Consider the following 18,124-nt stretch of genomic DNA (forward strand, 5'->3'; position numbering starts at 1 on the left):
AACACTAGAAATGGGGATCGTTTTATACATCAGGCAGCGAACAGCCCTATAAAACATAAATTCATGGACGTGGCTCTCTGTTCCACAGAATGGAATTTGTTAAAGTCATGAAAAATAAGGCCTACGTCAAGAGATACCAAGTGAAATTTAGAAGCCGACAAGAGGGTAAAACCGATTACTATGCCCGGAAACGCTTGGTAACCCAGGATAAAAATAAGTATAACACACCCAAATACAGGACGATAGTTCATGTGACCAACAGAGATATCATTTGTCAGACTGCTTATGCAGGTACAGAAGGAGATATGATAGTCTGTGCCGCTTATGCTCACGAACTACCCAAGTACGGTGTGAAGGCTGCCCTGACAAACTGCGCTGCGGCATCCTGCGCTGCCCCCTGCTGGCCCGCGGGCTTCTCAGCAGGTCTGGCACGGACGAGATCTGTGAAGGCCCCGTGGAAGTGACTGGAGATGAACACGATGTGGAAAGTACTGAGGGTCAACCTGGTGCCTTCACCTGCTACTTGGGTGCAGGGCTTGCCAGAACTACCCCTGGAAATAAAGCTTCTTGGGCCCTGAAAGGAGCTGTGAATGGAGGCCTGTGTATCCCTCACAGTACTAAACGGTTCCCTGGTTATGATTCTGAAAGCAAGGAATGCAATGCAGAGAAGTACACCAGAAGCACATCCCGGGTCAGAACGTTGCAGACTACGTGCTACCTAATGGAGGAAGGTGAAGATGCTTACAAGAAACGATCCTCTCCACACATACAGAACAACGCAGCTCCAGACATGGAGGAGATGTATAAGGAAGCTCACTCTGCTATACGAGAGAATCCGGTCTATGAGAAGAAGCCTAAGAGAGAAGTTAAAATGAAGAGGTGGAATCGTCCCCAAATGTCTCTTGCTCAGAAGAAAGATCGGGTAGCTCAGAAGAAGGCAAGCTTCCCCAGAGCTCAGGAACGGGCTGCTGAGAGCTAAGAAACCAAACCACAATTTTCTATGAAAAACTTATTGCTAAAGCAGCTAAAAAGCCCCACATAATTCACACATGTACACAAAGCAGTCCTCTCAATTTCTGGACAGATTTATTTTGCCATGCTTGAATGTGGAATAAACTAACAAATTCTAGGATTAAATTGTAGAAATAATATGTGAACCTAGGAAATAATACATTTGTTTCAAATTTGTGAACAGGATTCAAAAATAAGTCTGGCACAGGGCACACAGGAGAAGCGCCCATTTGCTTCTCCACCCCTCCGCCACGCTTTCCTCTCTGTCTCTCTCTTCCCCTCCCGCAGCCAAGGCTCCATTGGAGCAAAGATGGCCCGGGCGCTGGGGATGGCTCCTCGGCCTCTGCCCCAGGCGCTAGAGTGGCTCTGGTCGCAATATGGCGACGCCCAGGATGGGCAGAGCATCGCCCCCTGGTGGGCAGAGCGCCGCCCCATGGTGGGCGTGCCGGGTGGATCCCGGTCGGGCGCATGCGGGAGTCTGTCTGACTGTCTCTCCCTGTTTCCAGCTTCAGAAAAATGAAAAAAAAAAAAAAAATGCAAAAATAAGTCTGGCAGAAACCGCTACAGTCTTTGGATGAAGAGTCTACAGCTCCCACAACTTGGCATTGGAAGGCTGTTTCCTACCCAGCAAAAGAAAATTCAGTTAAGAGCAGGTAATGTTTAGGTCACAGAATAAGCTTAAAATAGGCTTGGGTTCCAGGTCCCATTTCTTGTTAATACCTAAGATACTTTTCAAAAGCGCAATCTAAGTTGTTTTCAAAGAACCTGTTATGTGAATAAAAACAAAAGAGGTAAAAGGCTTATTTTAGTAGATAACTAGTTAGTCCTCCTGAATATTTATTTTTTGCCTTTGATCCAAAGAGTCTGTCATTTTGGCATACTTAGGTCAAACAAGCTTGCGAAGAAAATAAAGTAACAAGAAAAACCTAACCGATTACAGAAATTCTTTCCTAATTCCACTCCTTAGAGAAAGAATATGTTAGCACATCAGTAACAGCCATGTAGATCTATGCCTATCATTACGCACGCACCTGTGTGTATGTCTGTAATGCATATTTAAGCATCTGTATCAGGGATGGACAAACCAATGCCCACGGATCTATGAATGGTTTTTATATTTTTAAAGGGTTGTAAAAAACCCCACCAACCACAAAAAGATAGCGAACAGAGATCCACAAAGCCAAAATATTTACTATATTTCCTACAGAAAACATCTGATCAACATGAAACGCTTTTGGGGAGAGGCACACAATTGGAAGTCTCATGTTCTATACAGTCTTCTTCAGAATTATTTTCTGCTTTTAGTTTGACGAAAAAGAGAAATTATGTTTGTGTGACTAATTTTTATTTTTAGTTTAAAAAATTAATCTTAAAAGACGACACTTTAAAAAGTGAAAAGTGAAACCAGGGCATATGAGACAGTGACCATGAGCTACAGTCTCCCTATGGTCAAGATCTCTGTGCCCAAACAAGGCTGCCAGAGAGCCCCACACACCCGGGGCAGGGGGCCACGTGTTCCCACTAACGCCAACACGGAAGGCACCCCGACATCCCAACGCCTTCCAATCCTGAGCTTCGGCACGGAGGTTCACGGCTGGGGCGGGGCGGGAAGGCACAGGCCAGAGGGGACCTGGAGGTCTTCTCTGATTTGTTAAACACACAGTATTTGGGAAAAGGGGGTTCTAAAACAGGAGGTCAGAATCCACGGATCCATCCCCCCATCACCACAGAGTTCTCTAAAGTCTAAACTAAGGGTATCTGACTTCCTTAACCTAACCCCACCTCCGTTTCCAATGTCTGCCAGGGTCCTTGTCAGGAGGGAGGCCACCCCCTGAGCTGCACCCAGGCCCCCACCAATGACACCGCCCACCCCAGGAATACACACCAGCGCTGCCCGGTCACTGTGTGCGCCCGCTGTCTCCCCCCCTCACCCAGGCCCCCACCAATGACACCGCCCACCCCAGGAATACACACCAGCACTGCCCGGTCACTGTGCGCGCCCGCTGTCTCCCCCCCTCACCCAGGCCCCCACCAATGACACCGCCCACCCCAGGAATACACACCAGCACTGCCCGGTCACTGTGCGCGCCCGCTGTCTCCCCCCCTCACCCAGGCCCCCACCAATGACACCGCCCGCCCCAGGAATACACACCAGCGCTGCCGGTCACTGTGCGCCCGCTGTCTCCCCCCCTCACCCAGGCCCCCACCAATGACACCGCCCGCCCCAGGAATACACACCAGCACTGCCCGGTCACTGTGCGCGCCCGCTGTCTCCCCCCCCTCACCCAGGCCCCCACCAATGACACCGCCCGCCCCAGGAATACACACCAGCGCTGCCCGGTCACTGTGCGCGCCCGCTGTCTCCCCCCCCTCACCCAGGCCCCCACCAATGACACCGCCCGCCCCAGGAATACACACCAGCGCTGCCCGGTCACTGTGCGCGCCCGCTGTCTCCCCCCCTCTCTGTAAAGCATCTCGGTACAAAGGGCTCAGCACACAGTGTAGCCGCTCCTGACAGGAGGGCAGGGGCAGCCGCTCTTTCTAACTTGCTCAGGACAAGGTTTCTTTTAGCTCCACTCTGACAGGACACACACAAAAGGCGATCTGATACCCACGCTTGTACGGCAACGATGTGAGCACCACCTGCTCAGCACCGCCCCCCTGCACTCACATAGGACGTTTTGGACTCGGCGTCCCAGCAGTCACAGGCATAGTGGGCCATCTCGTTCTCCATGTGCTGTCGGAAGCGGAGTTTATCGGGCGATACTCCAACCTTCGTGAGGTAGAGGTAGATGCGGCCAATGAAATAGCCTAACACGGAGTTGTTAATCACACCCTGAAAACAATGAACAGACAAGTAAGTAAACAACCACGCAAGCAAGCACACCAGCCAGTGCAGAGGAAGGGAAAACCACACATGAACCCTTTGGAAGGTCAAGGCACCATTTCCATTGAGTTTATTCATAATCTGAAAAAATATTTGAAACACAGAGTAAGCTCATCTATCCAGCTTTCAGAATCATGTCAAAACCCAGTTGGTGATCCTGGCTATTTTTAAAGGGATCAATGTCAAATTAACAAGCTGAAAATAATGGAGTTATTCAAGATCTTTCTCCCATACTCACTGGGTCAACAAAAATTCACCTAATACCTGATACCTCCTAAAATCTACCATGCTAAAAAGTGACATTCACAATAATGACCCTAAAGAATGACAAATATATCCCTTCTGAATTAACAAAAGTAATAAGATGTGTAGAGGGGATTTTAACGTATCTTACCCAGTGAAATCTGTGAACCACGTACACCCTGTTTAGTGTATGTAATCTGATGATTTTAGCACTGCAAGGGTCTTAGAAATCATACAGCCCACCCCGTACCCACTGAAGGGCTCTCCCCTGAAAAGTGGCTGACAAGCGATCACTCTGCCTCTATTTTTTTTTCTTTTTTTTAATTTTCTTTGAAGCTGGAAACGGGAAGAGACAGTCAGACAGACTCCCGCATGCGCCCGACCGGGATCCACCCGGCACGCCCACCAGGGGCGATGCTCTGTCCACCAGGGGGCGATGCTCTGCCCCTCCGGGGCGTCGCTCTTTTACGACCAGAGCCACTCCAGCGCCTGGGGCAGAGGCCAAGGAGCCATCCCCAGCGCCCGGGCCATCTTTGCTCCAATGGAGCCTCCGCTGACAGAGAGGAAGGAGGGGGGGTGGAGAAGCAAATGGGCGCTTCTCCTATGTGCCCTGGCCGGGAATCGAACCCGGGTCCCCCGCACGCCAGGCCGATGCTCTACCACTGAGCCAACCGGCCAGGGCCCACTCTGCCTCTAATGGGAGTCTTTTCCAGAACAGGAAGCTCACTGTCCCCCAGGGCAACTCATTCTGGGAAGCAGCTGCTGTTCAGAAAGTTTTCACTCACACGTTTCTCTAGGCAAATAACTAAACATATTCTATTATATGCAAGACTTTCTCCCAATTGCTATGGGTAACAGAGACGAGTTTAAAATCCATAGGACTTGCTCTCTGTGAGTCAAAATGTCTCCCCAAAAGTAGTACCTATTGTTAAAGTCAAACTGATAAGACAGAGCCCAAACCACGATCTCCTTTCCACATGCTTTCCTAAATGGTGTGTGTGTGTGTGTGTGTGTGTGTATGTGTGTGTGTGTGTGTGTGTTAGCTGCAATGGCCCACAAATTGCCACGTTCAGGTAATTTCCTCCCACGCTAATAATAGTGTATAATACATACTGTATGAAAAATAATAAAATGACCGCTAAAATAAATATTATATTTTGTCACTAGTCCACACAATTTGCTCAGTGCTATAAGCACTGACTAGACACCAGCTGAAGGAGGTTACCTGTGGCACCTCACCTGTTCGACAGCATCCCCGAGGTGCATCTTCCGGGCAGACTGGCCGCTGACCTGGGCTCTGGCGGAATACAGGCACAGGTGGAGGTCTGCCACGCTCCGGAACTTGGGGTGGTCCTTCTCACCGGGGTCGACAAAGTGCTCGATTTCTGCCATTGTGAACTCCCTGAAAGCAGAAATACAAGGAACAAAGGTTGTACGCTTAACTATGATATAAAAACTAAACAAGGCCCTTGTTTCCAACTTTATTCTCTAATGATACAGGCCCTCACAGGACAGGAGTCAATTAACACTAAAGAAAATTGTTTCCTAAGGAAATGGCAGAAAGAAAAAAAAAAGTTGGATTCAGTTTGGGGGGTTTGTTCATTTTAACCACATTAATGAAAACTTGACTACTCACTCAAATAGTATTTTAAATAAATACAAACTTCTCTCAAATATTGATTCCTTCTGCCCTGGCCGGTTGGCTCAGCGGTAGAGCGTCGGCCTAGCGTGCGGAGGACCCGGGTTCGATTTCCGGCCAGGGCACACAGGAGAAGCGCCCATTTGCTTCTCCACCCCTCCGCCGCGCTTTCCTCTCTGTCTCTCTCTTCCCCTCCCGCAGCCGGGGCTCCATTGGAGCAAAGATGGCCCAGGCGCTGGGGATGGCTCCTTGGCCTCTGCCCCAGGCGCTAGAGTGGCTCTGGTCGCAATATGGCGATGCCCAGGATGGGCAGAGCATCACCCCCTGGTGGGCAGAGCATCGCCCCTGGTGGGCGTGCCGGGTGGATCCCGGTCGGGCGCATGCGGGAGGGAGTCTGTCCGACTGTCTCTCCCTGTTTCCAGCTTCAGAAAAATGAAAGAAAAAAAAGAAAAAAAAAGAAAGAAAAAAAATATTGATTCCTTCTATGAACAAAGGCTCTTTACTTGACCAAACTTCAGTCTCCTGAACCTTCTTCCAGGCCCATCTGTGCAATTTCTGTAAAATCTAGTTTTAGCAAGAACCCTGCTAAGATGGTTTAATCAACACCACTCCCACTTGCTATCTGATCACCTTGATATGTTATCAGGTGTGTCACCTTCCACCACCCCCGGGTGATGCTGGTCTCCCTGCCGTCATCAATAGAATCCTGCGAGCTCAGTCCAGCCAGAACCCCCCTCAACCCTGCTGTTCCCTCTTAGTAATTCCCCCTCACCGACCCCGCCTGCTCCTTGGCTACGCATCCCCACGTGGCCGTGCCGTACAGTAGCCATCCCTGCTTCTCCACGGTAGTTCCTGCTTCTCCCCGGTAGTCCCTGCTTCTCCCCGGTAGTCCCTGCTTCTCCCCGGTAGTCCCTGCCCATCCCTGGTTGTCCCTGCTTCTCCGCGGTAGTCCCTGCCCATCCCTGGTTGTCCCTGCCTGTCCCTGGTAGTCCCTGCTTCTCCGCGGTAGTCCCTGCCCATCCCTGGTTGTCCCTGCCTGTCCCTGGTAGTCCCTGCTTCTCCGCAGTAGTCCCTGCCCATCCCTGGTTGTCCTTGCCTGTCCCCGGTAGTTCCTGCTTCTCCCCGGTAGTCCCTGCCCGTCCCCGGTAGTCCCTGCCCATCCCTGGTTGTCCCTGCCTGTCCCCAGTAGTCCCTGCCTGCCCGCGGTAGTCCCTGCCTGTCCCTGGAAGTCCCTGCTTCTCTGCGGTAGTCCCTGCCCATCCCTGGTAGTCCCTGCTTCTCCGCGGTAGTCCCTGCTTCTCCACGGTAGTCCCTGCTTGTCCCCGGTAGTCCCTGCCTGTCCCTGGTTGTCCCTGCCTGTCCCCGGTAGTCCCTGCTTCTCCCCGGTAGTCCCTGCCCATCCCTGGTTGTCCCTGCCTGTCCCTGGTAGTCCCTGCTTCTCCGCAGTAGTCCCTGCCCATCCCTGGTTGTCCCTGCCTGTCCCTGGTAGTCCCTGCTTCTCCGCGGTAGTCCCTGCTTCTCCACGGTAGTCCCTGCTTCTCCGCGGTAGTCCCTGCCTGTCCCCGGTAGACCCTGCCTGTCCCTGGTAGTCCCTGCCTGCCTGTGGTAGTCCCTGCTTTTCGGCAGTGGTATCACCTAAGGTTTCAGTTACCCTCGGTCAACTGAGGTCTGAAAATACTAAATGGAAAATCCCAAAAGTAAGTAATTCACAAGTTTTAAATTATGTGCCGTTATGAGCAGTGTGAGAGTCTCCCACCGTCCCGCTGCCCCGCCCAGGACATGATCATCTCTTTGTCCAGTGTGTCTACACTGTACTCTTGCCTCCGAGAGTCACTTCGTAGCCCTCTGGTTATCAAACAGACTGTTGTAGTATCACAGCACTTGTGTTCAAGTCACCCTTACAGTGTAGCCCAACGTTATGTCACAATGCCTGTGTCACTCACCTCCCTGCATCTCGTCACACGGGGACTGTGGCATCTCACGTCACCACAGAAGGGTGAGCACAGTACAGTAAGATATTTAGAGAGAGACCACATTCACGTAACTTTTATTATAGATTATTATTATAATTGCTCTATTTTATTATCAGTTACTATTAATCTCTTACTTTGCCTAAATACAAACTGAACTTATCACAGGGACATACAACATATAGAAAACATAGCACTTATGGGTTCGGCATTATCTGCAGTTTCAGGCATCCACCAGGGGTCTGGGAACTGTGGATAATATCGGGGAACCACTGTATTCAGAATTGAGCCTTGTTCCTCCTTACTGAGGTCTCTTTTTCCTACTGCAACAGTCCTGAATAAAACCTTGTTTTTGCCACTTTAAGTACTACCCATCTCCGGTTTTTCTTTGAAACTAGACGCAATCGTCAAAGATTATTACTCTTAATGAAAAACAGTTTTTAAAGAACAGATTGGTAGTTTTTAAAATTAGCAAATGTCAGACACAAGAAAGAAATGAAATATAGGAGTGACTTCCAGAAAAAATTTTCCCTGGAGCATTAGCCAGTCTGATAAATACGCACTGAATGAAGCTCCCAATATTTGCTCTTCAAAGAATGAGAAGTGAGTAGTGAATTGAAGCGGTTAATCTTTAGTGTTTGCAGCAATTTGAGTTCTTTTTTATTGCTCTGAACAAGTGAAGAACTGAAAATGGCCCCATACAGCTGCTTTCTTTAGAGTAACAGCTTCTTAAATAAAGTGGCATTCAAGGCGGATGACAGAAGGCAGGAGCCGAACAAGCTAGCATCAAGCTAACTGCACCATGATGAAATAAATATGCGCATACTAACAGTTTCCCAAAGAGATTCCCCGAATCGCAATTTACTAGCTATTCAAGAGGAAAGTGTTTTAAGTTAATTTTATGAGTAAAATCACATCTTTCTTCTTTAAAACACATTTTCTAGTGCACTTGCATGATTATCTGATGTTTTAAAAGCAGTAACGAAGTGCGTAAGTGGGTCTAAAAATACACGAAATGCACTGCAAAAGAGCTTTAATTTCCAAATTTTATTTTTTAATGGTATCTCTTATTTGGTCCTCCGGCATTGATGTCTAAATTGTCTCTCAGAAGCATCAAATTATCTTCTGTGTGCGCAGAAATACGAGAGAGAAGCACAATGACCGTCCTCACAGAGCTTGTAACTGGGTTGACAGCAACAGAACCGCTAAACTCAGGGCAGATCAAAATAAGGGCTTTGCCCAGGTTCCCAAAATAGTTTGCCCAAGTCTCTGCATCTGTTCTGTCCAATCAGCCCAGCTCAGAGAGGAGGCGGAAATCAATATTAACACTGGTTTTACCAGCTGACTCTCATCTCTGAGTTCAGAGATTGTCCTGGAACTGTGGAGAACTGAAACACACCAAGACTGTTAAAAAGAAGCAAGAGGCCCAAAATGGAGTCACTCGTGCTAAGCCCCACATCAGCAAACCAAGATTTAACACCTAATTACAGTTCTCAGTCTCTCCCAGAAATGTAACCCTTTAACCAGCCCTCCTGGAATTACCTGTTCGGCACTAGTAAGGTAATAGTAGGCCCCTTCCACTCCCCTTTGGAGGGCAATCTTACCTGAGACAATGCCCTCTTTGCTAATAATTTCCTTTCACCACCCTCCCTCTCTGGCTTTAAAACCTTCCACTTTGTACAGTCCTTTGGCGCTCCATTTTATGTGCTAGATTAGATGCTACCTGGTTCATGACTCATTCAATAAAGCCAATTAGATCTTTAAAATAAATTCAGTTGAATTTTTGGTTATCAACAAGGCCGAGAAGACAACCACTCAATCAAAATTCAGTTAAGTTTCTAAAATTTTTTTACAAACAATCTAACACTCCCAACCTAAACCAAAGAAATCGTAGCTATACAAAAACTAACCACCTGATAATTCTATGTCATCAAGAAGAAATCGTGACAGTAAACAAATCCTAGCCCCACAATGAAAAGTATGGGGACACTGACTCACGGAAGAAGGAGTAGACTTCTAGTCAGGCCCTTGCAGAGGCACGTAATAAAAAACGAGTCAGCCCTGGCCGGTTGGCTCAGCGGTAGAGCGTCGGCCTAGCGTGCAGAGGACCCGGGTTCGATTCCCGGCCAGGGCACACAGGAGAAGCGCCCATTTGCTTCTCCACCCCTCCGCCGCGCCTTCCTCTCTGTCTCTCTCTTCCCCTCCCGCAGCCAAGGCTCCAATGAAGCAAAGATGGCCCAGGCGCTGGGGATGGCTCTGTGGCCTCTGCGCCAGGCGCTAGACTGGCTCTGGTCGCAACATGGTGACGCCCAGGATGGGCAGAGCATCGCCCCCTGGTGGGCAGAGCGTCGCCCCATGGTGGGCGTGCCGGGTGGATCCCGGTCGGGCGCATGCGGGAGTATGTCTGACTGTCTCTCCCTGTTTCCAGCTTCAGCAATATGAAAAACAAACAAACAAAAAAAAAACGAGTCAACACCCTGGCCGGTTGGCTCAGCGGTAGAGCGTCGGCCTGGCGTGCGGGGGACCCAGGTTCGATTCCCGGCCAGGGCACATAGGAGAAGCGCCCATTTGTTTCTCCACCCCCCCTTCCTCTCTGTCTCTCTCTTCCCCTCCCGCAGCCGAGGCTCCATTAGAGCAAAGATGGCCCGGGCGCTGGGGATGGCTCCTTGGCCTCTGCCCCAGGCGCTAGAGTGGCTCTGGTCGCGGCAGAGCGAGGCCCCGGAGGGGCAGAGCATCGCCCCCTGGTGGGCAGAGCATCGCCCCTGGTGGGCGTGCAGGGTGGATCCCGGTCGGGCACATGCGGGAGTCTGTCTGACTGTCTCTCCCCATTTCCAGCTTCAGAAAAATACAAAAAAAAAAAAAAAAAACGAGTCAAAATGCACACAGGAGGCTTTCAAGTACAAATGGCCAGCAGGTCCAGTGTCAGAGGCCCCAAGGGCCTCTCATCAGTGACCTCCTGGGGTGGCCCCCAGTCTGAGCGGGTTTTCCTGTTTGCCACTTGTTATTCCATAGGCCTCAGGGTTGGCCTTACTTCACGGTCCTTGACAGCCGTTTGTCCAATTACTGTTTACACTCAATACTCTTCTGTGTTAGTTTCAGGCGCACAGCACAGAGGTTGGCCGACCACAGACTTTACAGCATGGTCCCCCTGATATTCCAACAGCTGCTCGTAAACCCTCTCCTAAACACTGGCTCCAGACGAGGTCGATCCACACAGCTTTCTCAGTGTTTTCTAGTTTTGCACACTAATGCAACAGAGGGGAAGCCAAAGGAAAAAAGATAGCCCCAAACGCAAGTGTTGGGAAATACAACAGACCCAAATCTGACAAGTCTTTCATTGCTCTGATACCGGCTTCACGTGTGGAACTGCCTCCCCTCCTGGGTGGAGGCCTAGAGCGCGTCTCCCGGCCATTTCTCTTGTACAAGCCCTTTCCTCCACGAGTCTCCCCTTTCTAGACCATCAGTCCAAAGGACTGAGGGCCTGAGGTCTGGTCAGGACATAGGTGCCTTTCCTCAGAGGGTGCCACGGGGACTAACCAGATGGAGCAGGGCTGCTTTGATGTGGACCCCGAGGCTGGGACGCGCTGTGACTACAGTCAGGACAGTCTGTAATTACAGCAAGTGGGGAAAGAGCGGAAGTGGGCGGGGCGCTGGGGCTGCAGAAGATACTTGTGGAGCCTAAGAAAGTTAGGTTTACCTCCATATCCTATTTTTTATACAGGATTCATCGCCCTAAGAAATGACAACGGTAAGAAAATATATAGAAATCACAAAAAGTTTATGTCATAAACAGAGAAGTCCTAATCAGTTTCTAGAGAAAATGTAACTAAACAGTGTCCATACACCTTCCCACACATTCCTGGATACATCTGACGAAGGGAGGTCATTAGAACGGAGGTCAGTGGATGTCCAAGCACGAGTAGAGAGGGGTAAGCTTGCAAGCTGGCCTTTCTGTCATAGAGACCCCCCCAAATATCTGGAGGAACACCTCTGGTTACTGACACACACACCCTCACCCCAACTTCACCAGCACTGCCCTGGACGGGTCTTTCTGTCACAGCCATCGCCCACCCCACCTCACCCTGCACTTCCATGCATACCACGACCAGAAAAGACCTTGGTTTTGATAATCAAGATCTTGCCATCCTCAAAACACAGGCTGAACGAGGGAAGATCGTTTCTGAGCAGGAAGGAAACTTGAGCCATTCCTCACCCCTTCCTCCCCTTCCCTTCACTTACTCGAAGCTGCAAACCATTACTTTTTTGTAGGACAAAAATAATTAGATAATCATGTAAGAATGAAGCAGAATTGTCTCAAGATAGCAAGTTTTCATGTCCAAGTCAATGCCAAGGTCAGTGACTAGTTTTACCAGGAGAATGAGGTGGGCAGTACCTGACTCTGATCAGTCCAGACCGAGGGGAGATCTCGTTTCTAAAGGAATTTCCAATCTGAGCAGCAGCAAAAGGCAACTTTCCTTGGTTGAATTCCAGAAGTCGTTTGAAGTTCAGGAAGATCCCCTGTGCGGTTTCTGGTCTCAAGTACCTACAAGTTTAAATCAGTCAGCCTGTTATCAAGAAATCACGTGTCCCAACAAATCCGAAATTCTAGATGCAAACCCTGCGAGTCCTGAACCTGCTGTTTCACACCAGGCGGTAAGAGCCTAAACGACACTTAGAAATAGATGTTCTCCTTGGTAGCCAACATCCTCAAGCAAGTATTAGGGAGCGTACTGGGCAACTGGGCGGGCAATACTACTGTTAGAAATGTGATTTTATTTCATCGCTCCAGTGAGTCAAACCCAGCTCATTCACAGTGTCCCTAAAGCATCTAGCATTCTTCCTGACTAATCATTTACATGGAGGCAGATGGTAATTTGAGATCCCTCTGAAAATCAAACCCAAGCCTAAGTGTATCTGTTAACCCAGATGCGGATGTAACGGTGGGCACACGGGGCGCACACTCTGGGCCCCGACATCCGAAGGGCCCCACAAAACCCCAACTTTACACTTTTTTCTAATGACACCAAGTTTGGTTTCAAAGGTACAATTTTAACATTAATAGTACATAATATTTTTTATTTACTTAAAAATATGGTTAACATGCATTTTTATTTTCCCTGTCTCTCTCTTTTTTTTGAAGGGGACCAATATTTTCTTCTGCGCCCGGGACCTCAACCGACCTTAACCTGCCTCTGTGTTAACCCACATGGTAACGCGTGACCGTGGGACTAAAAAGACGCCCGCGTGGGCTAACACTGAACGTCAGAGTCCACTCATCACCATCGTCACACCAAGCCAGGACCATCTCACGTCATGGTCTTCACTGTGGTATTCTACAGTTTCAGCCAGAGGCTTCTAACACTTCTCCATCTGTTACAGATAGAGCCAAGCAACCACACCATTAGAGCCCCTGTCCCTCTTCTGAATGTCACAGGAAATATCCTGTGCAAACAACAAAGAAAGTGTTCCCAATAGCCTACTCCACCATCAAGATTTTATGGAAACAACTTTAAAACAAAACTATAAAACTGTACCTTCTCTCACACTAACACGCCCAACTCTTGATTTTTTTGCCTTTATAGATTTCCCCCAAGTATCAGTATACCTACAGTTTATATGCATATTTATTTCATTTTTAAATTTACTCATTTTTAGAAAGGAGAGAAAGGGGGGAGGAGCAGGAAGCATCAACTCCTATATGTGCCTTGACCGGGCAAGCCCAGGGTTTTGAACTGGCGACCTCAGCGTTTCAGGTTGACGCTTTATCCACTGCACCACCACAGGTCAGGCTATATGCATATTTTAAGTAGAATGTATAAAATTATGTATTTTAATTTATTTTATACTTTCCCATTTTCCAAATAACTAAATTTCTCATTCTAACAACTGCAGAGTATTCTATTAAAATGTTCCACTTTGCTCTAATTTAAGTATCCTGATATTATAGAATAGGTTATTTCTACTTTTAATTTATATATCGTTGACACGTACAGCTTCCTTTCTTTTTTAATCCCTTTCTTAGGTAAATCCCTGGGAGTGGGGTCAGAGGATACGGCCCATTTTATGACTCTGTATGGACTGCCCAAATAAAAGAATATCCCACATCAACCCTGTGTCTTATTAAAGTGATCCTACTAATATATTGTCACAATTAATTTTATTATTCTTTAGTTTCTACTCCGGGAAACATCTGTTTAGCTTCATCTTGCAAAAATCCACCCTCTTGCCCTAAAATGCACCGTAAGGAAACTATCTGGAACCGTGAGATGGGATACTTGGCTATAAGTCTATTAGCACCAGACAAGGGACGTGGAAATAGAGAGTCTAGCTCCAGATCATACTGCGAAGTGTTCAGGTTTTCTTAAGCCTGTGAAAATCACGACTTTTAAATCAACAAGCTAAACCTGTGCGTCCAATGGGGCAGGCCACTAGTCACGTTCATTTTAAATTTAAATTAATTAAAATTAAATAAACTTTAAAATTCCATTCCTCAGAAGCACCAGCCTAATTCAAGTGCTTGACAGTCACAGGGGAAGCTCAGCCAGGCTACGCCGTGTCTTGTCCCCTTCGGCAGTGAGCTCAGTGACACTCAAATCGTTCTTCCACCGTCCTTTCCACACTATGCAGCTACAACTACAAGATGTGGTGATCACAGACATCTGTGTTTATTTTACAGCCAAAAAAATAATTAAAAAAATCAGCATACACACTAAAAAATTATATTCAGAAAGAATGAGAGAAAATTTAAGAATGTGTCTGAATTTCTCAATATATTTGGCTGTACTTCCTATATATCACTTTTCAAAATTTTCCCATTGTGGCCGATGCTGACATTCACCTCTGTGACGAGCAATCTGCAGACTCCTGCCTCTCGGACAGTGAGCGGTACGTACCCAGGCATGTTTCCGCCAGGCCCGATGAAGGTCTTGAACATTAAGTTAAAAGGTACCGGCGGGGAGAGATCATTCCCAGTAATGGGGGATTTTACATTATAGTTCACGAAAAGATCCCCAAGCTCTTGCTGTCCGTAGTTATCGAGCTAAAGAACGTGCAAAGAAAATAATTAGTGTTTAAGACTGAGGAGAAAACAACAGTAAACCCCACCCATAGTTAACTCAGCCAAAACAGGAACCTCTGAGTTAACCTAACCTTCCAGATCGACACAGGAAAACCATAACCAGTTTACATACTTTCCCTAAACAAAGAGAAACAAAGTGTCTTTCTAGAAATGACCCAAAACTCACACCTTCACCACTTCACGATCAAAGCTAAGGCAAAATGACTCCTGTTCAAGGAAAATAATTATTGGATGGCAAGAATCTGATCTCATGTAAATATGAGTTGTTAAAGCTGAATTTTAAAACTCGGTGCATTTTAAGAGTCAGGTGCACGTCCCTGTCTGTTAATAAATGTGAATAGAGCGTTCCTCTCCCGCTAGACACGAAGTTCCTTGAGGTAGAAGTATGTCTTACTCATCTCTGCACTTTCTAGATTATAGCACATTCTATACATTGATGATCAATGTCAAAATCTCTAAAATGATATATGACCCCAGTTGAAGAATTTCAAATGACTACGACAAACCATGTAATAGTAAAGAATATTTTAAACTTAGCAACATTTTTAGATAAATCAAGTCGTGGCCAGAGAACTGGCTCTGGAGTCGCGGAAACCTGGTAAATGCCCCAACTCTACCACTTAGAGGCCGTGTGCCGGCCTCGAGACTGATTCTCACCCTATCTCGCCGGGCCTCAGTCTGCTCGGGAATGAAATGGGGACACTGAACCTGCCTCACTGTAAAGGGCTTCTATGAAGACCAAATAAAAGATAAATATACATAAAGTACTTAGCACGGGGCAAAGGTGGGAAAGTGAGTAGGGAACAGAGTCAACAAAATTTGTAACACTGAAGCAGGCGGATGGGCACATAAGTGTTCAGCACACTATTTTCTATTTTTATCGTTTGAATTTTTCTTTATAAAAAGTTCAAAGTGACTTCAAAAGCTGGTATATACAGAGATGGGTCAGCCACAATGGACAGAGAGGAGAAAAAAGAGAATAAATTCTGAGCTGTTGAGTCCACGTAACATGAATGAAGCTCTTCCTACCACAAACCGGTGTCTTCTGAAAGACTAGCCCTGGCCGGTTGGCTCAGCGGTAGAGCATCGGCCTAGCGTGCGGAGGACCCGGGTTTGATTCCTGGCCAGGGCACACAGGAGAAGCGCCCATTTGCTTCTCCACCCCTCCGCCGCGCTTTCCTCTCTGTCTCTCTCTTCCCCTCCCGCAGCCAAGGCTCCATTGGAGCAAAGATGGCCCGGGTGCTGGGGATGGCTCTGTGGCCTCTGCCTCAGGCGCTAGAGTGGCTCTGGTCGCAACATGGCGACGCCCAGGATGGGCAGAGCATCGCCCCCTGGTGGGCAGAGCATCGCCCCTGGTGGGTGTGCCGGGTGGATCCCGGTCGGGCGCATGCGGGAGTCTGTCTGACTGTCTCTCCCTGTTTCCAGCTTCAGAAAAATGAAAAAAAAAAAAAAAAAAAAAAAGACTAGCGCGCTTCATAAAGCTGAAGAGGAGTCCCAGGCAGCAGCAGGTGTAAACAGTGCTACTCTGCACTCACGCGGCAGACTGGCCTCCAGCCTGGGACCCACAGGGGCCGCGTCTGAGCCCCGGACCATTTCCCACGGGGCCCTAACTTCTCACTGAAAATTACACGGACAGCTGCATAAAGCTGAAGAGGAGTCCCAGGCAGCAGCAGGTATAAACAATGCTGCTCTGCACTCACACGACAGACTGGCCTCCAGCCTGGGGTCCACAGGGGCCACGTCTGAGCGCCGGACCATTTCCCATGGGGCCCTAACTTCTCACTGAAAATTACACGGACAGCTGCATATACATCTGATACAGCAAATCAAAAAACAGACTGCTCTCCTAGAACGGGGATCTGAGACGAAACAAAGTCAGTGCTCAAATTATAAAATGACTTAACTAATCAACTGATTTCTTTCAGCTTCTGACAAGTTACTTGGAAATAAATGAAACTGTTATGATCAAAGACACACGCGCAAAACCTTAGCACGTCTACTATTCTGAGTAGGAAGCAGTAATTTAGGCCAGGTTTTCGTATCTTCTTTCTAATAATAATAAAATGAGGAAGGAGAACACTTCTCAGCTAATGTTGGAAACCTAGCTATCACAGAGGAAAATCAGCTCGTTAAAAAATAATTAGGGCAACAGTGGAAACATTTCCAGTAAATTCTCAGGAGAAAGCAGCGAAGAGTCAGAGAGCCCTGCGTTCAGCCTCCATATTTACACACCAGTGTAAGAAAATATGTATGAACACACCACTGTTACTGTTTTTGTTTTTATTCTTGCTATATAGCCCAGAAAACTGGTTTCTAAAGAGAGAACGAACTTTATGCCTATCTAAACAAATGCTGGTTTTGGCTACAATAAAGGGTTAGCCACAAACGGTCAAGAGAGAAGCAAAGCGCAACAGGAGCTTCCATGAGGGGCCGAAGGTAAACTTGGCTTGGTCAGCCCGCAGCCAGGCCCAGCACCGCGCCAGTTCCAGTCCTCGAACGCCTGGGAAAGACTCACCCCGGACACCGTGGCAGCACCTCTGGGCACTCACCTGAGCCAGGACGCTTTCCAGCTCTGATTTCTTCTCAGCAGAACACTTCTTGTCAGACATCAGTTTCTGGAGATGAGCTACAAGAACCACGTTGGTACATGTCACTTTCAATCAAGGGGGGGAAGGGGCCCTGCCTTTTTGAGTTTTAATGTTGGACAGGTAAAAAGAATGAATCCAAGGACAATGTTCTTAATTTATAGGAATCCCTTGGTTAATTTTCCAGGGAAACTTATGCTACCGTCTTGATTCTTTTGCTGACTTAGAATTTCTAATTACCTGTACACGTCTTGTTTTTTTGTTTGTTTTTGTGTTGTTGTTTTTTACAGAGACAGAGAGAGAGTCAGAGAGAGGGATAGATAGGGACAGACAGACAGGAACGGAGAGATGCGAAGCATCAATCATTAGTTTTTCGTTGTGAAACCTTAGTTGTTCATTGATTGCTTTCTCATATGTGCCTTGACCATGGGGTTACAGCAGACTGAGTGATCCCTTGCTCGAGCCAGCAACCTTGGGTCCAAGCTGGTGAGCTTTGCTCAAACCAGATGAGCCTGTGCTCAAGCTGGTGTGCTCGGGGTCTCGAACCTGGGTCCTCCGCATCCCAGTCTGATGCTCTATCCACTGCGCCACCACCTGGTCAGGCATACGTCTTATTTTTAAATAAGGGATTTGATATGTATACTTAAGATCTATATACTTTAGCTTTTGTACGTTATACACTCCTCCAAAATAATTTAACAGAAAAAACTA

The 18,124-nt window shown here is 47.8% G+C and overlaps 1 protein-coding gene and 1 pseudogene across 1 annotated transcript in view; one reads left to right on the top strand and one right to left on the bottom strand.

Annotated features, from left to right (window-relative positions):
- The window catches only part of GARS1 (glycyl-tRNA synthetase 1), a 39,733-nt gene that overhangs the window by 12,441 nt on the left and 9,168 nt on the right, over positions 1–18,124 (bottom strand). The window contains exons 6-10 of the mRNA XM_066354040.1: positions 17,378–17,454; positions 14,644–14,789; positions 12,144–12,293; positions 5,381–5,543; positions 3,683–3,847 (exon numbers count right to left, since the gene is read on the bottom strand). Of these exons, the coding sequence (XP_066210137.1) occupies positions 3,683–3,847; positions 5,381–5,543; positions 12,144–12,293; positions 14,644–14,789; positions 17,378–17,454 (701 nt within the window). The remainder of the gene's footprint in view (positions 1–3,682; positions 3,848–5,380; positions 5,544–12,143; positions 12,294–14,643; positions 14,790–17,377; positions 17,455–18,124) is intronic.
- LOC136384003 (large ribosomal subunit protein uL18-like) lies at positions 72–987 on the top strand (annotated as a pseudogene).

Source organism: Saccopteryx leptura, chromosome 12 (assembly GCF_036850995.1).
Source record: "Saccopteryx leptura isolate mSacLep1 chromosome 12, mSacLep1_pri_phased_curated, whole genome shotgun sequence".
NCBI lineage: Eukaryota > Metazoa > Chordata > Mammalia > Chiroptera > Emballonuridae > Saccopteryx > Saccopteryx leptura.